The sequence below is a fragment of the Furipterus horrens genome, unplaced genomic scaffold (assembly GCF_987537825.1).
Source record: "Furipterus horrens unplaced genomic scaffold, mFurHor1.1.pri manual_scaffold_3, whole genome shotgun sequence".
Classification (NCBI taxonomy): domain Eukaryota; kingdom Metazoa; phylum Chordata; class Mammalia; order Chiroptera; family Furipteridae; genus Furipterus; species Furipterus horrens.
Window position 1 is genome coordinate 157086560 of NW_028327173.1, and position 15853 is coordinate 157102412.

Sequence of the window (15853 nt, forward strand, 5' to 3'; positions counted from 1 at the left end):
AGGAACAAGCTGATTTTATAAAAATTCACTTTTATTAATACTTAAGAGCTACACAGAAGTCAAATATTCAAATCCGATTGAAACAAACCATGCTAAATGGCGAGGAAATTTTACAATCTGGCCCTCTGTCTCTCTCTGCCTGTTTATTAGGGTATAATGTCCTTCCCCAAAGCTGACTGGCCCTAGCATTGGCCCCTGCAATAGACAAAAGCCACTTCTGGCTGTGTGATTACAGACAGAACTACTTAATGTCTCTGAGCCATGGCTTCCTTATTTGGAAAATAGTTAGAATACCACCTACCAACCCACAGGGTTGCTGGAAAATTAACATAAGAAAATATAGCCGAAAGTGCCTAACATGTACCTAACACAGAGTAGATGATCAATAAAAATTGACTAAATTAATTCCTTTGTTTGGCATTCAAGGCCCTCCTAATCTCGCCTAATTCTTTGATACCATCTTCCCAACTATTCCTCTTGCCTCTGTGTTGCTTTCCTGAAATTTACCCTGCATGCTGTCATCAATGAGGCCTTTCTCAAACACAAACCTGGTACCTTTTTTTTGTTTAGAAACCCTACCATCACTCCCCATACCAACTGAAGTCCTAGAGTTTTAGCATGAAACCAGGCCTTCTGTGGTCCGGTTCCCAACCCTATCCTTTTGCCAGTCCTGTACTCTCACTTTACATCCCAACGAAATGGAACTTGTGCAACAGTTCCCCAAACATACAATACTGTGCATGCCTCCCTGCCTTTGCCCAAGCTTTTCTGGATCCCTGAAATGCACTCCCCCTGTACACTGTTCTTCAGATAATGCTGCCCTGACCCCTTACCTTCCCCAGCCCCCTGACCATTCCTCATTCTGTTCTATTTTTGTTTCTTGTTTATGCTTATTATAGTATGAGTCACACCATTCATAAGTACGTCTATTTCTCTTACCTGACATTGATGTCAGAGAGAATAATTTTTACCACTTCTTAACATGGAATATAGCCAGTATCTTAATATTCAAGCCTTGAATTAGAACACAACCTTTTAAAATCTCTGCTCCAGTCAACTTGTTATAATCACTAGCTCCAAAATGCATTCCAATCCTCACCGAGTCTACCCCCTTTCTCTTTGTAAATCTGAATTCTATCTACTTATTAAGACTCAGTCAAAATTCTTCCTCCTTTGGCCTTTCCTGACATCCCCATAATGAAATGTCCCTCTGTTGGGACACTGAAGTGCTCACAGTCTTCACAGTAGAGTGGTTATGAGCACAACCCATGAAGGCAAATTCCCTGGCTTTCAATCCCAGCTTCATTCCTTAATGCCTATATAGCTTGGAGCACGTCCCTAACGACTCAGTTTTTTCATCCATACAGCTGTAATAATAGTCTCACCTCATAGGCTTGTTGTGAGGATTGAATGAGTTATAGCAAATAAAGCACTTACTTAGTGCTCAATACATGTCAACTGTTAGGATAGTATTATTTATTTGGTAGTTAATCATAAACTTACCTTTTGACATCTTTGTGACATTGAACTATTCTATATATGCAATATTTTACATAACTTTTCATGTATTTATATCTAGTTTCCCTGGCTAGACAATAAGTTGTTTAAAGGAAATTAATCTCAAACAGGTTTTTAAGAAATAAGTGTGATACACTTTGTGAAATGCAGTGGAGAGATTAAAAACTGTGGCACTAAGTCCACCAATCCAGTGAATGCAAATAGGGAAATATAGAGAAATAATTGGTTTTAAATATTATTTTTAAAATGTTTTTCAAATGATTAGTTCCAGCAAATACCAAATCTCAGACTAGCTCCTTAGATGATATAAAATATATTAGTTAATATGAAAATATTTTAATGCTAGCCTAAACAAAATACAGATAAACAGACACATATTTGGGAGGATTATAGGGCAATCTAAGCCTAATCATAATCAATTTATGAACCAAAATAATGAATTTTTTAAGTATCTGCTATTTCCACTACCCCATTGGGATAGAGAATTGAGTTTGCCATTTTTAATCAATTTAATAAGTAAAAATATTAAACTAATTCAAATTTTAACTTCCAGATGAAGTTAAGTATGTCACAGCCAACTGCCAATGACAACAAATAAAAGCAAAATTCATACCTTTCCTTCCTCAAGGTGCAGCAATAAGACTTTATCTCCTGGCTTATAATCTTTGAGCAGCTCTGCTGACTTCCAAACTTCCTCAGGATCAGGTATCCAAACCCTGGCAAACTAGAAAGAAAAAAGAAAAAAATTTTAAATAGAAAATCAATTACTTTATAGTGATATGTAAAACATATGATTTATAATTAAATAACATGAAAAAATAACTCTTGGCCAATATGAAATGCAATTTTTAAATTAGTAGATAAAATGTATTTTAGCTCCAGTAGCACCATCATGTCCACATAAGGTAAGAAGTATACTCTATATTGTAGAAATAATTTCACAATATATGTAAATCAAATCACTCTCCTATGCACCTTTAACTTACACAGGGCTGAATGACAACTGTAGCTCAATAAAACTTGGAAAATAACTCTGCTCTGAAGAGACAGCTACAATGAAAGTATGACTTTGCTTTATATAGTAAATGCTACCTGAAAATGTAATTTTAGATTAAAATGTACATATAAATCTATTTTCTCAATAAATGTGGACTTTCAAATATGATTTTGAATCGCTGGTGTGGTGGCTCTGCTAGTTTCAGCAACACAGCTATCTTTTTATGGCGGAATTTACAATTTGGATTTTTTATTGTGGTTTTCATCCTGTGTTCTGCAAAGCCTTAGTGATTACTCAGGTGCTCCTTGGGCCATTTAGTGTGGAGAGGACAGTAAGCAAGTGACTTGGGGCCACAGCTGTTTCACACAGGGCTATTTACGATTTTCTTTGAAGGAAGTTCTGGAGAGAGAGAGAACTGTTGTCTAGTATTTCACCTTCGTTATTTTATGAAGATAAGTGAAAATGGTAAAAATGTATATTTGGCCAGCAATATGTTTGGCTCTCATGGCTTCAATATCATGAAAATAGTATGGTCAAAGGTTCCGGAAGCAGCAGATCTTTAGCCTCCACTAGACACTCTGGACTTAGGCCAATTTTGGACTTCAAGTTAATGTTAAAGAAAAAGGACAAAATATATTAACATAAAAGAATCCTCCAAATACTGTACTGAAGAGATGTATTATGATTTCTTGGATTCCTCAGGAAGGAGTCTTCCTTGAAAACATATGTACACTAATTCTTAATGCCTATTTTCAGGAATATACTAAAATACCACTATCAGCCTTTTTCTACTTTATTTTCTTCAGACTTCTCATTACTATCTGAACTAATTTATTGCTTGTTAGTTACTTATTTAATATTTCTCTTCCTTCATTAGAACATAAGCTCCATGTCTGTATGTTTCAACATAATATAGTGTACCTATGTACCTGGTACACAGCTGGGCAGTTAGTATTTGCTGAAAGAATCTCAGAATAAAAGTTATCTCCTTAAATTGAATAAAACAGTATGGTAAAAAAACTCACCCATTGCTTTATTGTTCTCTTATTATCACATAGTCATGCAAACATTTTGTCTGGACAGTTTGCAGAGGAAACAGTACTAAACTAAGTTACTGGTTTCAATTTCAGAACAGCCATATTGGCCGTTAGCCTTTAATTCGGGCATCTGTAAAACAGGGTGACTGCAGTACTCACCTAGTGTATCTCAAGGGCTTACATGTAGAAACCATGAGGAGAAAACATAGACCAATATATAAGTAAAATTGTTACTGTTTTTTCCATAAGTGATTTCTAATGTTCTATGTCAAATATGTTACTGAAATTAATTTTATAACTTTCCCCCCAGTTAAACAGACCATACACTGAGTACACATTACTAAAATCTTACTCATTCAATAAACGTTCTGTGAACCAAGTGCTCTCACTCTGAAGTTCACTTTAGAAAGCCAGTATTTCCCTAACTTTCTCTGGAAGGATTTACTGTTTCTAGAAAAGATATAATATATAAGATAAAGAGTCACAAAGTTACCTACTGCCCTTGCTGATGAAAGTATAAAAAAGCAAAACGGGTCCAAGTGAGTTTGTAGAAGGCTCACTGACCAGCCCTAAACATGAGATTTTCCACTAAATCTAGGAAGAAGAGTCTTCGTGTTCTTTGTTAATAGCAAGCTGCAGCTCAGATTTTGACAACTATTTTGGAAATAGTAATGAGTCGGTACTTTTCCAAAGGCTTGATTCCAAAAGGTAGGTGTTAACAGCAGAGAGTAGAGGTAAGCTAAGGCCCTTGCACTCTCCAGAGGCAATATATTTAAACATCAAATATCATCCTGATAACCAACTTCACCTTTATCTTAACTCTATTTCTTGGAAAACTATCCAAAGAGAAATAGGTCAAAAATTAGTCTATTATTACCACTATCTTTAATGCTTCTTTTCCACCTTTAATGGTTATTGCAGAAACGACAATACCAGAACTGGGTCAATTTGGAAACTATAAATACTGTAGTTGCTGAAACCCAAGGGACTCTCCACCTGGCCATGCCCCTTCCTATTGCTTCTGTCACTGCCAACCCTATTTCCCACTCTTCCCCAAGACCCCCTGTGAAAATACCCATGGCAGCCTGAGGAACAGGACTAAATTGTCCAGCCACATCCAGTACCTAAGACTGCAGGAAGGAAGATAAGAAGACAGGGCCCCAAGATCACACGAGAAAGTTAGAAATGGGACATGGCAGCAAGAGTCAGGCAGGAATGAGAAACAGGGGTGGATGCACATCTGGAAGTCTGCTCAGGGGCTTTCAGGTGAAACAAAAGCAGTTAGGTAACACAGAATGGACACAGCTCCCAGTCCAATGCCATGTAACTCACTCTGTCATGATTAGCTGGTAGAGGATGGGGCTTTCCTACAATGCTTCTCATTCCCTTTTCCATTCATACTAGTCTAGTTTTGTCCCTCATTATCTTATAAATCCCTCAAATATCTCACTCATGATACCTCAGACCTTATTTTGGTTATTTATGAGTCTCTTTGCCTCTCACACTGGACTATATATACCCTTAAGCCATCTTTGAATCCCCACTAAGAGTGGTCAAGTTCCTTGCCCACATTTTGTGGACAGCACATTTCTGCTGATTCTATTTAAGACAGAGGTAGTGCAAGGAAGGAAAAATGATGGGAGAACTGGGATGAAAGGTAGCAAAGGCAAGCTTCACAGACCTATGTCAGGATTTTCCCTGAAGCCACAAAGTACAGAAGAGATGGGAGGAGTCTTAAAGAAGAGAGATTCCTGAAGTAGTAGGCAAAGAAAGAGTAAACATTTGATGTTGGAACTGGTGGAAGGGAAAACAAGAATTGGGGTTCTGAGGTACTGTCACTAAAGCCAAAAAAACTAGGAGATGAAGAAAAGGGGAAAAAGACTTAAAGCAGATAATGTGAAAATGTAAAAACATACCAAAGAAGACTAATGATAATTCAAAGGGACACCTAATTAGAAACAGAGTAAGGGTAAAATGCAGCCCTGGCTGGTTTGGCTCAGTGGATTGAGCGTCGGCCTGTGAGCTAAGTGTCGCTGGTTCGATCTTCCAGTCAGGGCACATCAGAGAAGGAAAACTCTGATTCCAAAAAACCTCCGCTGCCTTGCGGCATACCTCTTCAGGGGAAAGGCTAAGGGAGTAAACCCCGACAGAAAATCCGGAGCCGGAGTCCCTAAGGCGGTTTGACGTTGTAGTCAACACCGGCAACTCCTGCGGCGCACCTGAAGCCAAGCTGTATTGACTCCGTCTTTCCCTTGGACCCTTCAGCTGCGAAGAGAGGGGGGGTCTGCTGCATGGGCAACAGCAGACCCTCCATATCACCCTGCCCAGGCTCTGTAGCTTCAGCTTCACTGGAGAGGACACTCCAGCGTCATCGCAAGATGTCGATTCAACACGGGAGGAGACAGATACCGTGTCACTCCCGAGTTGGACTGCACAACCATTCTCGGCGGTGCAGATAGACACTTAAGAAGCTACACCATCGTCTCTCGAGACGGATGGCTGCCGCCGAAGGGTAAAATGCAGATGGGCTTAATTCTATAACAGTCAAAATCTGAGAAAATAATGCTACCACAGATTTAAGTTGCATAATAGATTGCAGTGAAAATAAAAACCATCTATTGTTCTACAATACAACTTAATGAGGTCTGGCTGTCAGTGATGAGGTAATTCTGACAGAGTCTAATGGAAGCATAGTGGAAAAGCAGGTTTGGGGGTCATGCTTGCACTAGTACTTGGCAGAAGGAGGCACTGCAGGGTGCTGGCTCAGCCTAGTGCGGCCCTTGTACCTTCTCAGGGCTTACACCCACCCTGCACCCGTAAGGAGGCACCAGCCATCTTTCTTTGTGGATCCTACCAGTGACCACACTCAAGAGATCCTTGACTAGTGCTGATGACTCCCTGGAAGTTTTGCTAATTTGCATTTTCTCAGTCAAGAAACCCAGAGCTGTGGACACCAAGGGCACTTGTTTCTGAAGCCTGAGAGACTTTGAGAACAAGACTGAGAACACTAACAGAGAAAATGACCAGTCCCCAAGTCCCCCAAAATCTGACCCATGTAATTCTCTCTCCTTCCCCAAACTCCCACAGATATTATTTGTTTTTCATAAGCAGACATGTACATCTTTGCTAGCCCCCCTATTAAATCATAAGCAGCTTGGTAACATGGAATCTGCCTTGATTCATTTTTTATATCCCATTGTGAATGTGCAAAAATGAATACCATATGTGACAATTCAAAAAACCTATGATAAAAAGTAATTATCCTTGAGGCTACAAACTGAAGCAGGAGATCCTAAATCATCAACACCCCTGCCTCTGAACCCTGACATTAACATTGATACTCTACATGGTTACTAAGTAATTCATAAAACACTTATAGCATGTTTTTAATGTAAAAAATTCAGAAACTCCAACCCTAAAGAACATAATAGAGTTTCCAGAATTTTTATATACACACATACATATACATATACATATACATTGATACTCCATATGGTTACTAAGCAATTCATATAACCCTTATGGTGTATTTTTTATATAAAAATTCAGAAACTACTACCCTAAAGCACATAATGGGCTCTCCAGAATTTTTATACATACACACACACACACACACATATATATACACACACACATAACAAATATTTGTTGAATGAAAGGATGATATAATGAACTCTCCCATATACCTACCACTTAGGTTCAGAAATAGAACATTACTGTTACTGAAACTCCTCAATGAAATATATCCTTAAACATTTCATTTTCTCTCATCACTACTATTCTCCATGCCAAACGATGGGTTTACTATACCCTGAAAAAGCCCTGCTGCCTCACACTTGCATACCTTTGCTCCAGCTATTTCCTTCATCTGGAGCACAATCTCTCCTCCTTATCAGCCAGCAGACTCCTAGTTATCCTTCATATCTGTGTTAAATTAGCACCTTTTTAAGAAGCCTTTTTTGGCTTATCATCATTTGGTACTACTCAATGTCCACACTACTTCATATAATCTTCCACTAGAATCCTTATTCCATGAAATAATGATGTTGCATGCCTATCTCCCTCTAGAGACTGTGAGCTCCTTGAGAGAAGGGGTGTATCTTACTCAACTTTGTCTTTTTAGCACTCAACACAGGGCCTCCCTATAATTTCTTAATAAACTTTTGTTATATGAATATTCTTGGCCTCAGACATTACATTCTAAGAGGGCAGACTAAAAGAAGTATTGGCAAGGGGCTCTCAGAATCTTCTGAAAAGGTCTATAATGTCCAGAAATAGAAAAAAAGGTAAGCAATATTCAACAGTTGAGTTATGTAGACAATCTGGATGTGACAGAAGGAATAAGAGCCAGGCATTTAAGTAATAGAAGAGTAATGAAGCATCCTTTCCTCTCCCCCACACCCTACACTTACAGCTCAATCCCTTCGTAATTCATGTGTTTAGGGTATAAGTTACCCTTCACTTCTAGAACAGAACACCCCACTCCCAACCCTACCAAAATTCCTCACTCAGAAGGCAGAAGTGTTGTGACTACCACTTCCACAGCCATTTCCTGGAGCAGCAAAGAAGAGAATAGATAGGAAGAATGGTAAGCCGGAGTGTTAGAACAGGGTAAGGGGTCACACTAAAATAGGGGGAAGCCCTGGCTGGGTAGTTCAGTTGGTTAGAGTGTTGCCCAATAGGCCAAGGTTGCCGGTTTGATTCCCAGTCAGGGCACATACAAGAATCAATCAATGAATGCATACGTAAGTGGAACAACAAAATGGTGTTTCTCTGTCTCTCTTTCTCTGTGTCCCTCTCTGTCTCTCTTCTTCTCCCCCCATTTCCTCTCTCTAAAATCAATTTAAAAAATTAAAATGGGGGGAAAGAGAAAAGAAGGACAGGGGGTGAATACATGGTGCATTCTGGATAGGGTTGAAAGTGAAGAGCAGAAAGTGTCCTGTGGTTCAGCTGTAGCTTTAAAACAACAGATGCTGCTGCTGAACAAAATGATAAACACCAACCCGCTTCATGCAACTTGACGAAGGTTGTGAGGAATGAGAGCTAACATCTATTGAGCACTTTCTTTGTGTCAGTAAAGGCCTACATACTTTACATATATAATTTCTTTCAATCTTCTGCATAACCCATTTTTACAGATATTGAGTCGCTTTAAAAATGGTAGAGCTGGGGTTCAAATCTATGTCTATTCTAAAAGCCAAATACACTTTCCATTCCACCACACACACCCCCTTGTTAAAACAATAATTTCACGAAAAAGAAACTTCCCTCTTCCACTCCAAAAATATTCCTCTTAGTATCACAATGGAAACAGCTATTAAATTGGTCCTCATCATCAGGTGAGAATATCTCATCTAGGACAATGTGTCAAGGTGTCAAAAACAAAGTAATCAGCTTAGCATCCAACCTGCAGTATTCTGACTGGCTCTGAATGGGGCTGTGCCAAAAATGAGTTTAGAGACTAATAGCAAAAAATAATCTTAAGATGCCAAGGACTAAAATTTTTAAAAATGAATGATTTCAGGTTCATTTACTTCTATAAATAAACAAAATGACAGGATTGATTTAAGACATTTAATTTCTTCGTAACTCTTGAAAGTTACCCTGCATGTACAGTAACATGTGCATGGTTTAAAAGTAAATTAAGTTCAAGTCAGCTTCCAGAAGATATTGAAATTATTTTAAATTCATCAAGGAAGCAAGAACTTTGTAGATTAACATTATGTTTTATCACCATCCACTAACAAAAATTTAAATAACTTCACTTCTCAAGAATTTTATGTGAGATGGCAGAGCTTTGGAATGAATAGTTTTAGATACTGCAGTTGTGTAATATTCCTAAAAGATTATTTTTGGAACTAGGTCTCACTTTATAAGCATAGGCTTAATATGCACATCAAGAAAAATTACTATTTCTATCTACAATTAGCTAGTGGTATTTAAGGATAAATTACAAAATTCTAAATAAATAAAATAATCAAAAATAAAATGGAATACCAACAAAGGAAGGAATTCATGTTGATCATCCTCATCACAAGACTATTTGTTTGATGAGGATTAAGAGCAGGTCTAACTTTTCTCTCCTTTACTTAATTCTTTGCAACAGATTTTATAATTGTTATTACTAAAGAAGGCCTTCACTCAACAGTCTGAGAGAGGTAAATAATGAGCCCCAAAGCCAACCAGCTAATAAATGAGAGAGGCAGGATTCAAACCCAGGATGATCTCTAACTTAAAAATGCTTAGGATGTACAGTATAAGAAATAATAAAACAGGGTGAAGGGATTGAACAAAAAAAAAAAAAAAAGAGAGAGAGAAAAACTCATGAACAGACAACAGTGAGTGCACACGTAACTGGAACCACAAAATGCTGTCTCTGTCTCTCTTTTCCTGTGTCTCTCTCTGTCTTCCTCTCCTCCAATTTCCTCTCTATAAAATCAATTTAAAAAATTAAAATGGAGAAAAGAAGGGCTGGGGGTGAACACATGGTGCATTCTGGGTAGGGGCGGAAGTGAAAAGCAGAAGTAGTGATTGCCAGGGGGAGTTGGGGTGGGGGAGGTGCAGGAGGGTATAGTCGGGATAAGTGATGATGGAAGGAGACTTGACTTGGGACAGTGTACAGATTGTGTTGTGGCATTGTGTATTTGAAACCTATATAATTTTGTTAACCAGTGTCACTCCAATAAAATTTTATAATAAAAAAAAGGAATAATAAAACAAATATAAGCCCAATGAATCAATGTCTGATTATGACCAAAGTTGCTCACTTAAGCAAAACGGCCCCTATCATTTTCAACACTTGTTCCCAATTTAGAGACAAATCTAAAAAAGGGTCATGTTAAATATGTACAGGTGTCGTCCTCCTATGCAGAACATCTATCACTCTGATAAATGATTTGGTGCTAAAAGAAGTGATGGGTAATTTAATTCTTAGAATGTCTCAACATGGTAAATTTTTAAGAAATCAGACAATACATACATTATATGAGATAACATAGATAGGCAGACACAGTATGTAGTTCCCTCCGTTTACAAGTGGCTCCCTTTGTTTTGCTCCCAGGCTTGGGGACAGACAGCTCTGGCTGAGATCATGGTCTGGTGCTAACTTGGGCACGTTGCAGGTCTTTCATGGACTGGGCCCTGACTCCTTCTCCAGTCTCATCTCTCACCATTCCTGGCTTGCTCTTGAATCTGTAACAACTGCAAACAGCATCTGGTTCCTCCATGTCTGTGTCTTTTACTCACATTATCCCCAAGCCTGGCAAACCCTTTCCCATCTTCATCACCCATTCAATACCTATGTGTCCTTGAAGAGCCTATCTTTCAGCAGCATTTGAACACTGACCTTAACAACCAACCTGGAACAAACACTCCGCCTGGAGTGTGATACACCCCATGCCCATGGTTTCCTCCTACCTCTCAAATCACTCTTTTTTAGTTTCCTGTGCTGCTCAACCTTTTCTATCCAACTTCTAAACATTGGTATTGCACAGCTCTCTTGAGCTGAATCTCTTCCCTCTTCAAATGTAGTAGTAAGAGTTCAGGCTTTAAGACCAGGCTATGTGGGTTTTACTGTCCACTAACTCAGTGGTTTTTCTGTGCCTCATCTGCAATGAGAGTAATAGTTCTGCCCACAACATAGAGTTATCATAAAGATTAAATCAGTTAATATATGAAAAGTATTTCTATCTCTAGCTCAGACCTTTCTATTGAACTCCAGACCCACAGACCCACAGTTTCACATAACTACCTAAGATCTCTACTTAGGTGTCTGAAACACATCTTAAATTTAAGTTTAAAACAGAACTCTTCTTCCACTGTCTTTTAAATCTGTCCTTCCTGCAGTCTCCCCATGTCAGTAACAAGTATCTCTACCTAGCTCTTAGGAGAAAACTGGTCATTAGCACCACCTTCTCCTGTTCATTTTGAAATGGAAAAACCTGACGATGTCTCAACCTTGTTTAAAACTCTTAGTAACTTGGAATAAAACATTCACATAACCATCTAGAGCCTTGAATTACTAGGCATCTGTCTCCAGGTCTTGGAGAACCAGTCTCATCTCATGACAGTCCCCACTACTCTCACTGCTTAGTCCTCTCTACCCCACCAAGGGCAATCTGTACTTTTTCCATCAATAACTTAAACAATCCATGTTACCTCAAGCCTCAAGACCTTCTTTCATACTTCCACTTGGCTTAGAACTCTTAGCTTCACTCTTGTGTTACTAATTCCTACTTATCTTTTACATCTCAGCTTGAATGTCTACTGTTTTGAAAGACCCTCCCTAACTTCTCCATCTAAATTAAGATTCTCTGTTATACTTTCTCACATAATCCTGTACTCTTCTTCACTATATGGACCACAAGGACAGGAACTATGTCTATTTTGCTCAAAATTGATGCCCAGGGCTAAACATAGTGTCTGATCTATAACAGCTGTCCAATATAAAATAAAAAACATCCTATTTTATCAAATCTAAGATATCATCAATGATAAGATGCATTTTGAATGTGAAAAAAACAATGTGCATGTCAGAATTCAGTAAAAACAGCAGATCATTATGGTACACATTGTTCTTACCCACATCACTGACTCTATTTTATGTGTCTGTATTTTTTCCTTCTCTTCTACTTTTTGAACTTCTGTCTAAAAGAAATATATATCCTTTCTTGAATAAAGCAAAAATTTAAAAATAAAACAAACCATTTTCTAAAACTCAGTTTAAGTGTTAGGACCTCCAGAAAGCCTTCTTTGACCACCATGTTAATTAAGGTAGGGGCTCCTGCTTGGACCCTCCATAATTATCTAGTTTTTCTCTCTATTCACTTGCCTCATTCCATTATTATTATCTTCTCATAGGCCTATCTCTTTAACTGGATTGTGGCCTCCTTAAGGACAAGATCTTTGATTCATCCATTGGCATCACCACCATGCCTGGCCCAGTGCTTAGCAGAGTAGATGCTCAAGAGATGTGTGTTGGGTGAATGAATACCTAAATGGATAAGTCTTTAGGAGCCAGAGCTTCCATGGACTTGAAATGCAAAGGAATGCTATGCCAAAACAGAAAGCCAGTCATGGCAGGAGCCATAGAAAAGAATTAAAATAATTTAATTAGCTACCAACTTACCAAGCCTGTGTGAAAAGCAATAACCCAATCACCCATATTTAAAAATACAAGGCTGACTTGTCCAAATGAAACAGAATTTATCAATAGGAGGTTACTTTAAATATGATAAACAGAACATGCATACAAATAAAGAGCCTCTCGGTCAGTAAAACTTATTCACATTTATATCTTATATGCTACCTCTCCCTCTACCCATAGCTTGAGTAGACTTTTGGTCAATAGAATCCTTGTAAAAACTGAAAACTCAGAATTTCCACTTTGTAGCTTTAATATTTTTAATTACATATGAAACAGGTTAGGCTAACAACACAAGGCTATAGTGTTCATCTGATACACTGAAGGCACTACAAGATGCATGCTGAGTCCAAGGAGGTGGGTGCCCTCGAGTTACCCTAAAGGAGCAAGAGAACCACAGAAGAAGCAGTACTGGACCAGAACCAGCTGCTGGCCACGCTTGCATCTTGGCTATGGTGAGACAATTCCTAGAGAATCAAGCAGCAGAAGTAATTAGATACTGAGGTTATAAAACTCGAACTCAACAATTCCCAAACTTTTAGAGAGATCAAGAGTATCCTCTTCTTTCCTAAACTGTGACAGTCGTAGATATTAAATGGTATCACTAAATAGATAAAGATGATAATCAGAATTGAGTGGTTGGGGGTTCTCAATGGGAATGAGAGAAACTGACAGGACATTGGGAATAACAGAAAGATTAAAATCAACTGTCCCTCTATCTTAAATTGTAAAAATATCATAGTTCATGAAATAAAGAACATTTGTTCTTGAGCAAGAGGCTGCTCCAATTATATATGCTGAAAGAATATTTTTAAAGACAAACGCAGCACAATCAAGCAGATGTTTGAAAGAACTTATGCCTCAGTCTTTTCCTCAGAAGTTAAGCTAGTATCCTGACACTGACTTCACAACATGCTTCTAGCAGATCAAAAAGGATTTCCTGAAAATAAGAATCGCCTTGTCTGTGATGACTGAGGAAGAATATCACTTCCTTTTATCCCTCTACAGTGGATTCTCACTTAAAAGAAAAAAATCTATGAGCTTTGTATTTCATTTCTTCTTAATACATAAAAAATTCCTAAAAATTTAAAATATTATCACACTTAAAGTTGCTTTACTTTTGTTAATACCCACAGAGTTAGTTTCTCCTTACTTATTTAACTTCCTCATTTTTTTCCTAATTTTCTTAGGTAATTACTTAAGCTTTTATTACAGACAATTTAATTTGTATTTTAGTGTGCTTCATACACAAGAGGTTCTGTTTTGCTAGCTCACTCCAGTCTTCATAAAAGCTGCTCTAAATTTATTTTATTTTCAATCTGTATGTGAAATAAGTGGCTTCTTCTATTACTACCCACTGTGTAAAAAGGTACTTCCTTTTACTTGACCTGTAATTACTTCTCTGAAGCTTCAAGAATTCTTACTTATATGAATAAGCCCATGTTTTCCACTTCATGTGCTTTAGAGTTTTCTGAGTTTCTACCAGATAAATAGTTCATTCTTTATCCTTCCAAACTGAAGGGTCTATTTTATTTTTTTTAACAGTGCCTCACATTCTCTTGCTCATTCTAGCTTTTTAAAAAATCTCTCTAAATTTGAATTTTCTCACTTACAAAATAAAGCAATTAGATAGTATAGAATCCAGAGTCAAGAGTAAGAGCACAAGCTTTGAAGTCAGACAGATCCAATGGCTCTAATACATTATAAACGTATGACCTTGAGCAAATTACCCAACTTCCTTGCTCAGGGTTCTTATCCATAAAACTGTTGTTAGGCAGATAAATGAAATAAAGTTTAAAGACCATTATACTATATTGTCACCACCGCTACCCACCCCAGCCACCTCATTGTGCTTAATCTGAATTCTTTTACCATATTGTACTATGTAGTGTGCTATTTGGCCCCTGCCCTTGCTTTAAATATCACTGGGGTATCTCCCTTCCTCTGACCTCTGGCTGTGCCAGCCTTCAGTTTTTCTTAGAACACCCCAAACTCTTTCTGACTTTAAGGCCTTTACTCTGTCCTTTGCCTAGAGCATCCTATCTTCATACCTCAATTCTTCTTACAGCTGGTTCCTTTTTATTCTTCAGGTCTCAGTTTAAATGTCTCCTTCTCAGAAAGGTCCTTCATGGCCACCCTATAACCTGCTGTTTACTGTACTTGGGATTGCGTGTCTTCCCAATAGCCTGAAAGCCCTGTAAGAGCAGGGATCACCACTAATTCCAGAACCTAGAACAATGCCCAGCAACTAGTAGAATCTCAATAAATGTGGGTGGAATCGAAGTGATTAGCATCGTGTTGAGCTGGCTTTAAAAATAGGTTAGGACCAGGATATGAAAGATGTAATATACCATGTTAGGCAGTTTGGCCTTTATACTGCAGGGATTCATCAAAGGCTTTTTCAGCAGGGTAATGAGTGACACGATGTGTCTCATAGCCTAGTTCTAATTGGAAGTTCTTTAATCATAATCAAAAGCACACTATATACAGCTTCTGCATGTGATTAGTTGTTCTCTCCCCCCGTTGTGTGTATACTACTATCACATTTTTTCTGTAGACAGGATTTATCTGAAATACACAGAATTACTTCCAAAATGTCATTCACATTAGGCAAATGAGGCTTGCACTGGAGGGGCTGGAGTCAGCTCTACCCTAAGGGCAGGGGCTGGGAGGGCAGTTCAGCTGCTATTGCCACATGACTGATAGGAACTGGAGAGGAGATACTTGCCCTGGAAATAAGAGCCCTGGGAATAAGGGGGTGAGGGGGTGGGCAAAGGAAGAATCCTTTAATGAGCTAGGTGTGAGGGCAAATGAGGACACCTAGCAGGCAGGTTCAGTCACCAGAAGAAAATAACCCTGTTGGTCTGCTTATGAGTAGGAAGAAGCATTTATTCACCCTGGGGCTGCAGGCAGCTTCCTTATCCCACCTGCTGCCTCTTTTGTAAGTGTCCTTTAAGCTGACTTTTAGCTGGGAAGAGCAGCTATGAAAGTTGACTTAGACCCTATATTTGGAAGAAAAGCTGGCTCAGAAGACGTTTAAGAAAAAGTTTAAAACTCTTGGGTGGCAAAAATACATCATAAACAAAGTCAAAATACAAACTGACCCCCCCCCCCAAAAAAAAACCTGTAACAAACTAATACTCTTAATGTATAAAGAGC

General features: G+C 38.3%; 1 protein-coding gene across 1 annotated transcript in view; it reads right to left on the reverse strand.

Annotated features, from left to right (window-relative positions):
* Window positions 1–15853, reverse strand: part of MYO5A (myosin VA) — a 183129-nt gene that overhangs the window by 119182 nt on the left and 48094 nt on the right. The window contains exon 2 of the mRNA XM_090270613.1: window positions 2132–2242. Within this exon, the coding sequence (XP_090126739.1) occupies window positions 2132–2242 (111 nt within the window). The remainder of the gene's footprint in view (window positions 1–2131; window positions 2243–15853) is intronic.